Source organism: Physella acuta, unplaced genomic scaffold (genome assembly GCF_028476545.2).
Source record: "Physella acuta isolate Inbredline_101_S28 unplaced genomic scaffold, ASM2847654v3 ptg002359l, whole genome shotgun sequence".
NCBI lineage: Eukaryota > Metazoa > Mollusca > Gastropoda > Physidae > Physella > Physella acuta.
In genome coordinates this window covers 1-16,709 of record NW_026733852.1, presented here as the reverse complement: position 1 = coordinate 16,709, position 16,709 = coordinate 1, and the positions used below count along the sequence as shown (strand labels likewise).

Below are 16,709 nucleotides of genomic sequence, written 5' to 3'. Positions count from 1 at the left end.
AGGATAAATTAACTGAAAAAAATGCCTTACTAGTCTGTAGAATTTCAACATTATTTTTTAATAGCATTTGGTTTTAATTGTAAAAATTGAAGAAAAAAAACTAGCTTTCCATTAGAAATTTACAAAACATATACAAATGTGAAAAAATGAATTACCCTTCAATATAAAACATGACAGTGTTTACTCAAGAAAAGTAATTGAGTCATCAGCAATTTGTACATTGTAAAAACAAATAAATTTTTAAAAGATTTTTTAAAAATTAATCAATCAATGTTTTGTTTCAATTAATTTAATTCACTTTATCTCTTAAACTATACTCTATTAAATAAGTAAATAAAACTAGTAGCCTCCGTCACAATAAAAGTTCAATTATAATGTTTCAATTCACAAATGTGTTCACTAAATACTTTGTCTTGAAATATTTCCTCTGAGATATTTTTTCATACACACACACACATACACACAAAAACACACACACACACACACACACACACACACACAATATATATATATATATATATATATATATATATATATATATTATATATATATATATATATATATATATATATATATATGGACACCCATTAGACATAACACATACTCCATCCGACGCCTCTGTGTCCTATAATTTCAGTTTTAAAGAGTACCGCACATAATTTTAAATTTTCTATCATGCAGAAACTTCAGTAAGTCCCAGCCATCCATATCCAGTCTAACAGACCGATACTGGTGGTCAAGTTAACTGGAGCAGCTGCCCAGTCCTCTTATTCTACGATGACCGTTATATCCCCCACGGTCATGTTCCTGAAAGGAGTTAACCAGGTTGTGCCTTCTTTAATCTGGCCGCAGGTATGTAGTCTGTTTTAAATGTCTGTTGTTTTGTGTGCTGTCTGCTTTAAATGTTTGTTGTTTTGTGTGCTGTCTGTTTTAAATGTCTGTTCTTTGTGTTGTACCAAATGCCTGTGGTCTGATTTAAACCACATACCTTATGTTAGAATTTTATTAGACGTCTCTGCTATACCAGTGTAAAGATATTCTTCTAGATTACCTCAAGCTAAAGTTCAATTGTGTACTTTTTGATATATATATATATATATATATAATATATATATATATATATATATATATATATATATACAGTGGTTTCTTCCAGATTTTTTTCCCGGGAGGGGGGGCACTTGAAACTTTCGGGGGGGGGGGGGGGGGGGGGGGGGCGGTAGCTATCTTTCTTCGGGGGGGGGGGGGGGGCGGACACTGTTAAAAGTATATATATTCTATACATTTCACCAATTATCCAACTTGTCATCTTACTACGGTTTCCAACTCTACTGAATTATTCAGCGTCACCTCTGGCTTCTAAAAGTCGATTTTATTCCTGATACGAGTGACATGCACCGTACTCGTTCGGTGGTGGGGCTCTAATGGGAATGGGGTACATGGGCCTCAACGGTGGTGGGAGTGGGGTTAACAGCCACCCTCCCCCTCCCCTGGGGACTAACGTATCAACAGGTCTGGGTCTATTTGCGTCTTTTCAACTGATGGTCCTTGTAGGAGGGCATCGATTAACCGATACTGATTAAATGGATTGCACCGATATAATTAAAGAGCTGTTAGCTTCTATGGAGCTTCATCGATGAGACCCCCTACAAGAGATACCCCACATAAAAAACATAAACGTATTGCTGGTTTTATTTTTCCTTTAGTTTGCGTCAAATTTGGGCACACAAATCTCGTTCTCTATATCTGGGAGAGTTTGTTTTTTTCTCAGCGAAGAAATAAGACTTGATTTTTTGTTACTATCAACAACCACCCAACCCATCCTTCCCCCTACACCCTCCCCCCCCCCCACTCGGTATTGCCCCGTCCGTGAAAATCAATGTATCCGACCCAACCGTGGAAGTTCACCTGAATACCCCAGGGCGGAGAGAAATAGAACCCGCTGAGCCAGGACGACGAACCCCCAATGGCGTATTGATTCCGGAGAGGATTAGGTATTCAAATGAAAGACGAGCATTTAAGAACGAAGCTTTAAACCCAGGCGGTATCCACCGTCGACATTAAATGTACCATTGTTTATAATCCCTGATAATGTATGGTAATTTATGCATAATTGAACAGGTCTCTGACGTCACCAACGGTTCTCAGTTCGTGGTGGCCATCGGCACCAACGAGTCGCTGCCGTGTATGAATACCACGGTTTTAGGATTTATCGGTGATTTCCCTTTTAAAGGTAAGTTAGGGTCCCCTGGTTTAAAACCAAAAATGTCGGTCTTGACACTGCATGAATAAAAAGAATGTAAACTAATACAGTTGCTATAAAGGCTAGCAGTAAAGAAAATGTACTCAGAAATGAATGAAAATACAAGTACGCAAAAAAAAAAAGCGTTCTAACAGGGCTTGTAAGCAGTGTTTCTTCCAGACTTTTTTCTCCGGGGGGGGGGGGGGCACTTGAAATTTGCGGGTGGGGGACACTGTTAAAAGTATATATTTTCTATATAAATTATATAAATTTCATTTCGTTCGGGAGGGGGGGGGGCGGTAGAATTTTTTCGGGCCCGAATAGATGCCTGGAAGAAACTCTGCTTGTAAGTCTCGGTCTCTCTCGATTAAAATTCGTTAGCCAGGGAAAAATATATTTTCGAACTAAAATTAATTGTTTTGAACTTTAATCCCATTGATAACAAACAAGCAAGGCAGCTATTTGTTTCTAGGCCGAGCTTCAAGATTTTGAAATACCAAAAGTACCCAAAATGCAACAAGTATAATTTTTTTTACTAATAATAGAATCAATGAAGTACCGGTAGGCCTAGGATATTAATAATATATATGATAAATATGATATATGTTTTTAAGTTACCCTACATCTTTTAGTCGACCGTTATCATTGTTTACGATTATAAATATCTTAACAATAGCAGAAGTAACGTTTCTACTAATTTATTTTTACAGATTTCATAAAAATATTCACACACGGTTTAAAAATACTACCTGGCAAATACGAGAACGAGACTTAGTGACCTACTTAAAAACCCTATATCAGCGAGAAAACGAATGCTCAGTGAATGCAAATTAGCACTCATGGCAAATAAATTCTAGCAATTCGATCATCATTATTTTTTTAATGTTTTAAAACTATCAACGAAAATACAATTTTATATAATTTTTTTTTTTGTAAACAAATGTGCATTAATACTCAGTCAATTCGCTAAAAAAATATACTAACACTGAATCTAGTCTTAGAATAGTCTTGAAAAGTATAATTTATCATACTAAATTTTAAAAAAAAATCTTTTAAAATATGCAAGCGATAAAATTATAGTTACATTTTAAAAACTTAAAGCTGTTTGGGAAACATCGATTGCACTCATTTTTTTTTCACTATAAGCCGTTGAAAAAGCCGTTTAGATTATTTTATCAATTTAAATATTTTTATTAACTGCCCTCAACCTCTCCTTGAAGTCAACCGGAATGGCCAGGGAGAGTAAAACAATAAAAGTCAAAACAATTGTTTTCCTTCATAAAATACACAGTACTAGGATGTATAGCCTGGTATTGTATTTATATTAAATAATATAACATCCCTAATCACCACAACACCCTTACTCTAATCCAAATTAAAAATAAGTGTTTGCTAAACTACTATTATATTACTAATATTTATTTGTTTGACTATATGTTGCCTTAATAAAACCGGAAGTGATTTTGTACTTATTACACAATAAATATTCAATATTGGTTGAACAAAATGCTTTCTGGCAACAAAAATTTGGAACCATTTGGAACCAGCTTTTCATGCCTATTGTAAACGTAAGCACCGATTGAAGCTGATCATATTTGGATATTTGATTACTGCCATAGCTTTGTTAAGCAGATGTAACTAATCTGTGCATGAGTTGTTAACAATAAATCTTTCAAGTTGTCCACGTTTGAGTAAACAAAAAATCAGTATGGATCAATAACATGTTAAAAAAACGACGTTGAAAATTAATCCGTCCAAAAAGTGTGTTGTGTTACATTGTAATCTGAATGTTCTAAAATGATTAATTTTTTATTATTGTAATCTGAATGTATTTACTTTACCCCGTCCCCCTCCGCTCTTTTCAATCGTATAATAACAAAGACTAAATGAAACAAAGTCTACACTATATTTTAACGGTTATTTCGCCAACGGATGTAAGGATTTAAAAAACATACTCCGTGTCTGGCAATTCTAATGGCATTTCAGCTAGCGCGAACGTACGTGAAAACACGTTATGCCCCAACAATAGAATTAATCCCACATGATCATACTCTAAGCTGGCTGGTATTAGAGTATGTTTGTAAACAGCACTGGCTTAAAATTAATTTGTATTTAACTAAACTAGAGAATGTGGAGGAGGTTTCAGGTTGTTGTTTTTAGCTGGAGGATTCATTATTTCCATTAGAGCCTAAATTCTCACACCAGGGGCCAGATGTTTGGTTAAGTAACATTTGAGGTGCGGCCCTTGCTGACACCACATGACACCCTGTTGACACCACATGACACCATCTTTTGCTCCAGGTACAGACTTGCTCGTGCACACCTATGCCGTGCCTGCGGGTGGGATACTGATCGCCTCCTGTCTAAACACGGCCTATGGCTTCTACATGGCTTTTGTCAACTCAAATTTCTCAATACAAATTCCTCTGGCATTTAGTCTTTATCCAATCAATCAGGTAACAATATTAATTATATGTTTACACATATATACATACACACACACACACACACACACACACACATATATATATATATATATATATATATATATATATATATATATATATATATATATATATATATATATATATATATATATATATTATATAATTTATTTAATTATTTATTTGTATATTGCGTGCATGCGTGCGTGCGTGTGTGTGTGTGTGTGCGTGTGTGTGTGAGAGAGAGAGAGTGTGTGTGTGTTTTCAGATGTAGATAAGATTGAGGAGTCGCCGACAAAAGATTGATATCACTTTGGTGATTCTTACGTAGAATAACGTCTCAAAAATCCCCCCCCCCACACACACACACACACGCATATACACATTAATGTTGAGGAAGTACGTGTTTTTGTAACTCAAGTTTCAGACATGAAAATTACAGTTCATTATCCACAGCTCTGAGTTTTTATCGTAAAAACATAATTTATTGTTCCAATAATTTTGTGACTATTTTTACTTTCTCGTATATACGAAGTATAGAGAAAGTCTTGTAATCGTGCAAAAAAAAAAAAATCGAGATTTTTGCAAATCTCGACGTTTTACACCTCACTGATAAGGAAAAACATAATTTTGCAATCTTGTCCGTATGTCTGTGTGTCTGTCTATGTGTCTGTCTGTGTGTCTGTCTGTGTGTATGTGGGTGTGTAAACATGATAACTTGAGTACCGTTACAGCTAGGTTGATGAAATTTCAAATATAAGTATTTTATCAAAATCGTAGATCCGTATCAACTTTTGAGCGATTTCCGATAACCGGAAGTGGTACTTTTTCTACTTTGAATTTTTCAAAAGCCTATTACTTGAGTACTATTTCAGATAGATAAATGAAATTTCACATGAAAGTAAAAGATCTAATTCTCTACCTTCTGTCAAATTTTGAGTAATTTCCGTTTACCGAAAGTACTAATTTACGCTATTTTTGATTTTTCAAAAAAAAAAACTAATGTAAATTTATAAAGTACTAATAATATTGCGCACTCTTATGCACATTTCATTTGGCGTTCACCTGGTGTGCAATTCTTTTTTCTACGAGATTTTATTCTATTTTAAAAACTTTAAGTATTTAAAATGGAGTTCCCATCCCCTGTTGTTTTATATAAGAATATTCAAGAAAGTTTAGGGGAGATCACTCCCGGTTTATTTATTTTTATTGCTTTAAAAAAATATTATTGTTGTTACAATATGATTACATTGATCTAAGTCTTGACCACGTTGTTATTGACTAGCCATGCAATGCTACGGTCAACAGTCCCGGGGATGGAGTGGACAACGACTGTGATGGTCTGATAGACGAAGACATCTGCACCGAGACCACCATCTCAAGTAAGTCTAAGTCTAGATCTGGTAGGAGAAATGGTTGGAACTGGAGGTTCTTTGGTGTTGTAGTTGTGTTTTAGCTAGTGGGTTAGGATTAGATCAATGTGTATATACTAATAGGTTAAGATTATATTATTGTTGTTTTTATTAAATGGTTAGGATTAGATAAGTATGTGTATATGCTAGTGAGTTAGGATTAGATCAGTGTGTTTTTTTGAGTTGGTTTTTATTAGACCAGAAAGTGTTTTTTACTAGTGGGTTAGGATTACATCACAGTGTGTTTATGCCAGTGGGTTAGTATTAGGTGGCCTTTATTTCGGTTTCATAACACGTTACGGTTTCTTCTCCTCCTCCCCCCCCCCCACTCCCCTTTACTTATGAGTACCTGCCTTTCTCAAAAAACAGCATACTAACTGTAATGCAGGCTACAAAGACTCCTCCAGTACAACAGTCACAGAAACAGATGAGCTCTTTCATTCGGTGTTAAACTTGTAACTTACAACCTACCACTAAACCTAAACCTTATGGTAATGGTAATGTTACGGTGAGGGGTAACATAGGTTTAAGAAATTCAATTGATGGAATAAGAAACATTTTTTATTTAGTACTCTGTCGGACCATTTCAGGTAGTTTATTAAGTGGTATGAGGTACATGATGTAGATACAATAAGAGAAGTTACTCTTTAGATCTAGTGATCCATTGGATGAAGATGAAGTAGAGTACATATTTCTTGACCTCGGCATATGAAGGGATGGTGTAGTCAGCACTATACCCAGCCGCTTCTACTTTCCCGTCACAAAATGTTATATTCTGTAAAACAAAACTTTTGACGCTTGTTTTTCCCAGATTTCAAAGACTGTGCCGCTATCATATCAGGTAAGTGTAGTTTAAATTGTCTGAAGATTTTTAAAAAAAACAACATTTTTCATCTTTTGTGGTTTTATTTTGAGATCTTTAGCTCAAATGTTTGTCATGTGTAGACTTAAATAGACTATTTCCAAAATAATATAGATTAGACCATCATACATCTGCAATTAGACCAATAAAAGTCTTTGAGACTAAAGTAAATTAAGTTTTGTACCAGACTGAGTGTCCAATCAATTATACCTGTACTGTCACTAATTACACCTGTAATGTTACCATTCACACTTGTAATGTCACCATTCACACCTGTAATGTTACTATTCACACTTGTAATGTCACCACTCACACCTGTACTGTTTCCATACACACCTGTACTGTCACCATTCACACGTGTACTGTCACTAATCACACCTGTATGGTCACCACTCACACCTGTAATGTCACCATTCACACCTGTAATGTCACCACTCACACATGTACTGTTACTAATCACACCTGTAATGTCACCATTCACCCGTGTATTGTCACTAATTACACCTGTAATGTCACCATTTACACCTGTAATGTCACCACTCACCCGTGTACTGTCACTAATCACACCTGTAATGTCACCATTTACACCTGTAATGTCACCACTCACCCGTGTACTGTCACTAATCACACCTGTAATGTCACCATTTACACCTGTAATGTCACCACTCACCCGTGTACTGTCACTAATCACACCTGTAATGTCACCATTTACACCTGTAATATCACCACTCACACCTTTAATATCACCACTCACACATGTAATAACACCACTCACCTTGAACACCAGGTGACAGAGACACCTATGGCAAGAATTTCACCTTTCTGGTACCTGAACACCACGAGACGCCCATCAGGGTGGAGAACTCCACCATCAGCCTGCAGATCACCAGTCCTTCACAAGCAGATGTCACCATCTCCATCACGACACCTTTAAGTAAGTCACCTTCAATGCCACCATTTTATCGCAACACCGGTACGTCAGTCTGTCTTATGAATGTCGAAGAAAACTAGCAGGGTACTTTCAGACAATGTTATCTGCAGGGGCTCTTGAAACTTTCGGGAGACGCACTTAAAATTTCCGGGGCGGGGGGGGGGCGTGGTCATTGGTTTAAGTATGTACCCTCTATATTTAAAAAAAAAAAAACTCGTCTTGGGAGGTTGGGGGTGATGGGCGTGATTTCGGGAAGGGCGGGGGAGGGACAGTGCCCCTAGAACAGATGCCAAAATAAAAATATCTGGAACATTTGTAAAATTTTAATTTCAAATAATCGTGCACTATTCGTGGGATTTTTTTATTTGCGTTTCGGCTGATAGTATCTAAGTTGAGTGACTGCTCCACACAATAAAACCCACATCTCGTGGGGGGATGAACAGTTGCACTGCCAGATGATCCACCAGATGACCCACCAAATAACCCATCAGATGACCCACCAGATAACCCACCAGAAGACCTACCAGATGACCCACCAGATGACCCACCAGATGACCTACCAGATGACCCACCAGATGACCCACCAGATAACCCACCAGATGACCCACCAGATGACCCACCAAATAACCCACAAGATGACCCACCAGATGACCCACCAGATGACCCACCAAATGACCCACCAAATGACCCACCAGATGACCTACCAAATAACCCACCAGTTGACCCACGTCCTACATAAGGTATTTTAACTTTTTCTTAAATTTTTTTATCTCGATGATATTTTTGCTTTCACCAGACCTGACCAAACTCAGCATGACCTTGACCCTGCCGGCCTCTGAAGACTTCCTGCAGATCTTCATCCAAGACTTGTCTGTCCGAGCGGTCGGTTCGGCGTTGTTCACAGACAGGACTGTTCACGTGACATCCGACCACGAGGTAAATAAACGGACACGCAGTGTGAGGGTGGTTTTTTTTTTAGCTCACTAAAAGGGCCTTTTTGGTTTAACGCATAACACACATATTCAAATATACAGGATAAAATATAGACACAATGCTTAAAATTATGTAAAACAAAATTTTATAGTGCTTGATCAAACCACCATAATATATTGACTAAAGATGATCACCTAACCTAGATGGGGTCTTGTTTCTAGAAAGTTTGAGAAAGATTCTAACCTAGATTGGGTCTTGTTTCTAGAAAGTTTGAGAAAGATACTCAGCTAGATGGGGTCTTATTTCTAGAAAGTTTGAGGAAGATTATAACCTAGATGGGGTCTTGTTTCTAGAAAGATTGAAGAAGATTATAACCTAGATGGGGTCTTGTTTCTAGAAAGATTGAAGAAGATTATAACCTAGATGGGGTCTTGTTTCTAGAAAGATTGAAGAAGATTATAACCTAGATGGGGTCTTGTTTCTAGAAAGATTGAAGAAGATTATAACCTAGATGGGGTCTTATTTCTAGAAAGTTTGAGGAAGATTATAACCTAGATTGGGTCTTGTTTCTAGAAAGATTGAAGAAGATTATAACCTAGATTGGGTCTTGTTTCTAGAAAGATTGAAGAAGATTATAACCTAGATGGGGTCTTGTTTCTAGAAAGTTTGAGGAAGATTCTAACCTAGATTGGGTCTTGTTTCTAGAAAGTTTGAGAAAGATTCTAACCTAGATGGGGTCTTGTTTCTAGAAAGATTGAAGAAGATTATAACCTAGATTGGGTCTTGTTTCTAGAAAGTTTTAAGAAGATTCTAAGCTAGATGGGGTCTTGTCTCTAGAAAGTTTGAGAAAGCATTGTAATAGTGCAAAATATCTTACTGTGTAGAGAAGCTTAGTTTTGCAATTATGTCTGTATTCTGCGTGTCTGTTTGAAAACGCGGTAACGTGAATACCGATGCATTTATGTTGACGAAATTTCACATGCAGATTTTATATCGACTTTGTAGCTCTGTATCAACCTTTGAACGATTTACGGTAACTGGAACTGGTGCTCACTCTACTTCCGGTTTCTTAAAAGCCAATAGGTTAAGTACTGTTTAAGTTCGGTAGACGAAATTTCATATATATAAGTATTAAATTGTATGCACATGTTTGTATAAAAAAAATTAATAATTTCCGGTATTTGGAAGTGGCACTTATTTTTATTTTCTTGTAAAGATTAAAACTTGAGTACTGTTTCAGACAAAATTTCATCTATAAGTATAAGATCCTGTACTTAGATTACTTTCATTTTTAGTAACCTCTGATAAACGGAAGTGGTACTTTATTTCTTGTTTCTAAAATCCGTATACTGTAAAGTAGGGAGGTGTAAAACGATGAAAACTGTCCAATTTTTGTTTAATTTTTGTGCTCGATTCCAACACTTCCTCTACATTCTGTATACGAGAAGTAAAAATACGTAAAATGTTGAAAAAGATACAAATACTATTTTCTTGGTTAAATTTGTATGTAGACCATTTATAACGACTACATTTAACTTTCGAATTATCTTGGATATGGTGTTTTATATATTAATAAAATTAACAAAGAAAAATTACAAACTTACTTTTAAAATCTGCAGTATAGGAACATCCCAGTAAAATATTGTAAACCATGATGTACAAACACCAGCCGAACATTGTTACTCGTTTTGATTTTGTCAACAGCAACTTTTAATTAACTGATCAGCACGGTTTACTTAATTAAATTAATCAACAACACGTTTTACTCTCTATTTTATAGGGTTGTTGCTTCCGGCTTTGTTTAATATTAACTAATGATAGATCATGGTAGTCAAGAAAATATGTTTAATTATATTCTCGAATTACCGCTGAAATGGCGCAGTCTCTATAACGTATGTTTTAATAAAGGTTTTTTTTTTAGAGCCTACAAATGGGCCCTTGCAGTTTTCTCGACAATTGAAAAATATCTACCTATCTGTCTGTCTGTCTGTCTGTCTGTCTGTCTGTCTGTCTGTCTGTCTGTCTGTCTGTCTGTCTGTCTGTCTGTCTGTCTGTCTGTCTATCCGTCCGTCCGTCCGTCCGTCGGTCGGTCGGTCGGTCGGTCGGTCGGTCGGTCGGTCGGTCGGTCGGTCGGTCGGTCGGTCGGTCGGTCGGTCGGTCGGTGATCTCTCCTTAATCTCTCTGGTATATTGTTATATAACAGTTTAGGTTGGGATGGCATTTTCAGTGGAATCGGGCTTTAGAAATTTAGACGTTTGTAACAAAACTGCTCGGTTTTCAAGAAAACAAAGGCTATCGAGCCTAATCTGGCCGGAGATCCGAACACAGGACTTCAGGGACAAGCGATCACACGCTCTCTCGCCCGATCTCGCCTGTCCCAGAAATGGAACTATTTTTTGTCAAAGCTAGGCGGCCTGCGAGTCAAAAGCATGCCAAACACAAGTATGCCGGTCTACAATGTTCTTAATCGCCGTGTAATCGACACCTTACCCCTCGGCTCAGCATACAACAAATAACTTGTTCTCTGTGCATGTACCGGTAACTAAAAGACCTTGTCTAATGTGGGGATTGGACCTTAATGTTAGGGCCAATGTGCCAATGTTAGATGGCGAGACATGCGCAGTGGTTGTTTAAACAGGATGTGACTCAATGTAATCCCCATCGGCACCCACGCGTTGAGTTGAACGATCGATTACGTTATCTTATGACCAGGTTGATTTCTATCCAATCGCTGATCTCCCTACTTCCTATATAGTATTTGTGAAGGGGGGGGGGATGCGTGAAGGTGCTAGAACCTTGGTTGTGTCACACGTTGTGCACAGTGTTTCTTCCAGACTTTTTTCTCTGGGGATGCACTTGATATTTGGGGGGGGGTCTACATTTTCCGGGGGGGGGGGGGGGGCGGACACTAGTAAAAGTATATGTTTATAAATTCCATCTCGTTCGGGAGGGGGGGGGGGGGGGCGGTAGACTTTCTTCGGGGGAGCTCCCCCCCCCCTACCCCAAAAGAGATGCCTGGAAGAAACTTTGATTGGCAAACAATGTCAATATCAATATAATGGCCTGTTTTTTGGAAAGTGATTTTAGGCCCTTAGTTGTATTAACTACTTAACTAGTTAAATTTAGAGAAAGTCATGTCAAGATTAACTTGAGGAGGGGGGGGGGTGACGATGTAGACGGGGGAAGGGGTTCAGAAAGTGACGTCACAATTTCACGTTTTAAAATACAGCTTTTGAAATTTTTTATTTTTTATATTTTAAAGATGTATCTGTGAATCGTAAAACAACGGAGTCCACATAATTTAATATAATAATAATGACTAGGCCTCGTTAGTATTCTTCTTAGAAATCGCATATACAAAACAAATTTCAGTATGAGGAGGGGTTGGGGAAGGTTTAAGTGTTAAATAAATTATTTGACGGAGCTGACGACAAATGACAATAAGGAAGTGTTTCTTTCATGCATCTCACGGAGAGGGGCACGGTCCCGACAATTGGACCTTGACACCGTGGGAGAGTCGGTTGGTAATGGTGGACCTTTGGCGTTGTTTAGTGTGCTGATTGGGTGAGGTCGACGGCTAATGGTGGACCTTTGGTGTTGTTTAGGGTGGTGATTGGGTGAGATATACTGCTAATGGTGGACCTTTGGCGTTTTTAGGGTGGTGATTGGGTGAGACTGACGGCTTCAATCAGGGTGGAGTTGTCTCATGACTTTTGTCAGTTTTTTTCATGCTTGTCAATTTCTGGATTTTTGTTCCATGTAATTTCTTTTGATTCTGGTCATTGTCTTGATTCTAGTAATTTTTTTTTAATTCATGTATTTATCTCGATTCTTGCCATTTTTTTTTTTAAAATTCTGGTGATTTTTTAAATTGTTGTTTATTATCTTATTCTTGATTATTGTTAGATTCATGTATCCTGACATTTGCTTGATTTAGTCTTGTTTTAAATGTCACGTTAACCCCCTAACCTTTGAATGACCATCCGGATTGGCTAACGCATGACCTACTTGTGATTTTACAAGTCTCGACACTTGTTGGGCGATCGTTTTCAAAACGCAACCTACTAGCTTTTCGTGACAATGTCACTGTTTGTATTGATTTTCATGTCACAGATATCACTGACGCTGATGGGCAATGGGTCCTCATTCGCCATGTCGCTCCTGATTCAGCCTGACGATGTATTGGGGCACGAGTACTATGTGGTTACACCGTGTAATCTCACAGGCTGTTTGTTTCAGGTACGTCATCTCAAGTAGGTTGTCTTAGGTAGGTCATCTCAGGTAGGCCACCTCATGTCGGTCATCGCAGGTAAGTGGTCTCAGGTAGGTCATCTCATGTAGGTCACTTCTGGTAGGTCACCTCTGGTAAGTGGTCTAAGGTAGGTCATCTCAGGTAGGTTACCTCAGGTAAGTGGTCTCAGGTAGGTCATCTCAGGTAGGTACCTCAGGTATGTGGTCTAAGGTAGGTCATCTCATGTAGGTCACTTCTGGTAGGTCACCTCTGGTAAGTGGTCTAAGGTAGGTCATCTCAGGTAGGCCACATTATGTAGGTCACTTCAGATAGGTTATCTCAGGTAGGTCACCTCAGATAAGTGGTCTCAGGTAGGTTATCAGGTAAGTTACCTCATGTAGGTCATCTCTGGTCTAATATAGGTCACCTCAGGTAGGTCACCGCAGGTAGGTTATCTCAGGTAGGTCATCTCAGGTAGATCATCTCAGGTAGGTCATCTCAGGTAAACCACCACATTTATTTATATACAAACTCTGAAGACCTCGAGCTGTGACCCTAAAGTGAGCTCATCTCTGCCCGTCCATAGGTCACCGCCGTCCACGCCGGTGAGACAGAGGTCAGGATACGACTTCGAACCGACACCGACGCTCCGGTCCTGTTTGACGGCACGAACTACAAAAACGGTAGTGTCATCTGCCGCACGCTTCAACAGTTTCACGCCCTGCAGATTAATACAACATTCGATCTTTCAGGTTTGTCGATTGTTTTCATTTTTAATTTAATTATAATTTAATTATTTTAAAAAAATCGTTTTCGGTTTTATATTAAATTCGACAAAAAAATTTGAAAGATTCTGAATAAGACTAGTAAAATGATTATTTGGTTTCGATAAATATGTTAACACTTACGTGATAACTTTTAAACTTGAACTTTGATTTTACTTTTAAGAGCTTTTTTTCTTTCTTTAATGTATATATATATATATATATATATATATATATATATATATATATATATATATATATATATATATATATATATATATATATATAAAGTATACAATGACTCAACTAACTTCTAGGTACTCACGTCTTGTCAAGCAAGCCTGTGTCTGTGTGGGGTGGTGGATTTTTTACAACTTTTCTAAGGAAGTCATACAAGGACTCGGCAGCTGAACACATACCACCCCTGGAGACGTGGGGTCGGGAATTTCTTGTACTGCAGAATCCAACGGTATGTGAAACGTTATTTCATCTATTGTTTGTGTAATTATCGGCTTTCTTCTGCTTGGGAAATTAATCGTGGTATATAAGACGTTAGAGTTGCTTAAAAATATATTTAAAAACAAATTGTTATTCGCCAAGCAAAAATCAATATTTTTTGCCGATCAAACTTTTGCTGAAAGATAATTACTTTCTCGTAGACGAAGTATAGAGAAAGTATTGTAATAGTGCAAATAAATTTTTTTTAATCAAGATTTTCTCAGATCTCAACGTTTTACACCTCACTGAGTCAGAAAAACATAGTTTTGCAATTTTGTCCTCATGTCTTTGTGTGAGTGTGTGTGTGTGTGTATGTCTGTGAACTCTATAACTTGAGTACCTTTACAGCTAGGTTGATGAAATTTCATATATAAGTATTATATCAAATTTGTAGTTATACACACACATATATATATATATATATATATATATATATATATATATATATATATATATATATATATATATATATATATATATATATATATATATATATATATATATATATGTATATATATATATATATATATATATATATATATATATTCATATAAATATATATATATATTCAGCGATTTCCGGTAACCGGAAGTGGAACATTTCTACTTTCAATTTTTCAAAAGCCTATAACTTGAGTACTATTTCAGATAGATAACCGAAATTTCACCTGTAAATAAAATATTTAATGTTCTGCATTCTGTCCAATTTTGAGTAATTTCCGTTGACCGGAAGTAGTAATTTACGCTATTTCCGATTTCTCAAAATACGCATGTGAATTTATAAAGTACTAATAATATGCCGCACTATTATACACATATTGTTTGGCGTTCACTTGGTACAAGATTCTTTTAATAAACCGGGAGTGATCTCCTCTAAACTTTCTTGAATATTCTTATATAACACTACGGGAGTTGGCACATCTCGATATAGACATGATTTTTAAATCCATTTTTAATTACTTAAACTTTTTAAAATAGAATAAATCTCGCCAAGTAATCGACTCGTGACTGTTGTGATGGTACGTCGTGGGAATACATCCTGAATATTTTGATTCCTCATACTAGCTATGTCGAGCGAAACAAAGTAGTTTAGAAAATTTGGTTTCACATCCAAAGACCAGTGTTAAATCATTTCGAATTTGATGGTCACTGTTTATCGCTTAAACTTTAACTAATCGTCACAACGTGTTTATGTTATCGTTAAAAACTTCGGTTTTTGACTCTCGTTGAAAATTTTGATTTCTGTTGATAATCAAAAACGTAAATTAAAATTTGCAGTAAAAAAAACATTTTATAAAAGATTATAAAATGTCTCTCTTCTATTCAGAGAAACACATTGATTATTTAAGTCCGTCGTCAAAATATTTAATTTTAGTTATTTAGAAAAAAACATTATTTACGATTATTGTCTAAAGATTTTAATTTCAGTTTATTGTTTAAAAACATTGCTTTCGAGTAATAATTAAAACCTTTGATCAGTTTATCACTAAAACCTTTCATTTTTGCTTATCAATAAAACCTTTGATTTATGATTATCAATTAAGCTTGAATCAGTTTATCACCAAACCCTCTGATTCCAGTTTATCACAAAGGGTTTGACGGCGTGTTATCTACCCCCCTGCTACGATTACATCAAAACTGATGGCCGGGCACTGACAACACTGACGTCACACTGGTCAGCAGCTCCAACACCACCAGATATTCGCTGACCGCCGCTGGGGACTACGTGCTGCACAAAGTGAGAAGTGGGATGTTGGTTCTAGCTACACGTTTATGTTTGTCACCGTCAGACACACCCACCCCCACCCCAGACCACCAGACACCCCCCCCCTAGACTATCAAACACCTCTTATAAAAATTATTTCTTTTCCCCGCCCCCCCCCCCCTAGACTATCAAACACTCTTATAAAAATTATTTCTGCGCCCTCCCCCCCCCCCCCGCCCAAGACTATTAAACACCTTTTATAAAAATTATTTCTTCTCTTCCCCCCCCCCCGACCATAAAACACCTCTTATAAACATTTTTGCTCCCAAACCCCCGATTATCAAACACCTCTTATAAAAAATTATTTCTGGCCCCCCCCCCCAAACACCTCTTAATAAAAATTATTTCTGCCCCCCCCCCAAACACCTCTTATAAAAACTATTTCTGCCCCCCCCCCTCCCCCAAACACTCATATAAAAAACTATTTTGCCCCCCACCAAACACCTCTTATAAAAATTATTTCTGCCCCCCCTAAACACCTCATATAAAAACTATTTCTGCCCCCCCCCCAACACCTCTTATAAAAACTATTTCTGCTTCCCCCAAACACCTCTTATAAAAACTATTTCTGCCCCCCCCCCCCCCCAAAACACCTCTTATAAAAATTATTTCTGCCCACCCCCCAACA

General features: G+C 37.1%; 1 protein-coding gene across 1 annotated transcript; it reads left to right on the top strand.

Annotated features, from left to right (window-relative positions):
• The first annotated feature begins 760 nt into the window (after positions 1-760).
• On the top strand, positions 761-16,025 carry LOC131933059 (uncharacterized). The gene is made up of 11 exons (XM_059289901.1): positions 761-852; positions 2,122-2,233; positions 4,544-4,698; positions 5,972-6,068; positions 6,910-6,939; positions 7,748-7,894; positions 8,688-8,827; positions 12,938-13,063; positions 13,642-13,807; positions 14,137-14,288; positions 15,897-16,025. Exons 1-11 carry the CDS (start codon positions 778-780, stop codon positions 16,023-16,025), a joined length of 1,329 nt encoding a protein of 442 aa, XP_059145884.1. The 5' UTR covers positions 761-777.
• The last annotated feature ends 684 nt before the right edge of the window (positions 16,026-16,709 follow it).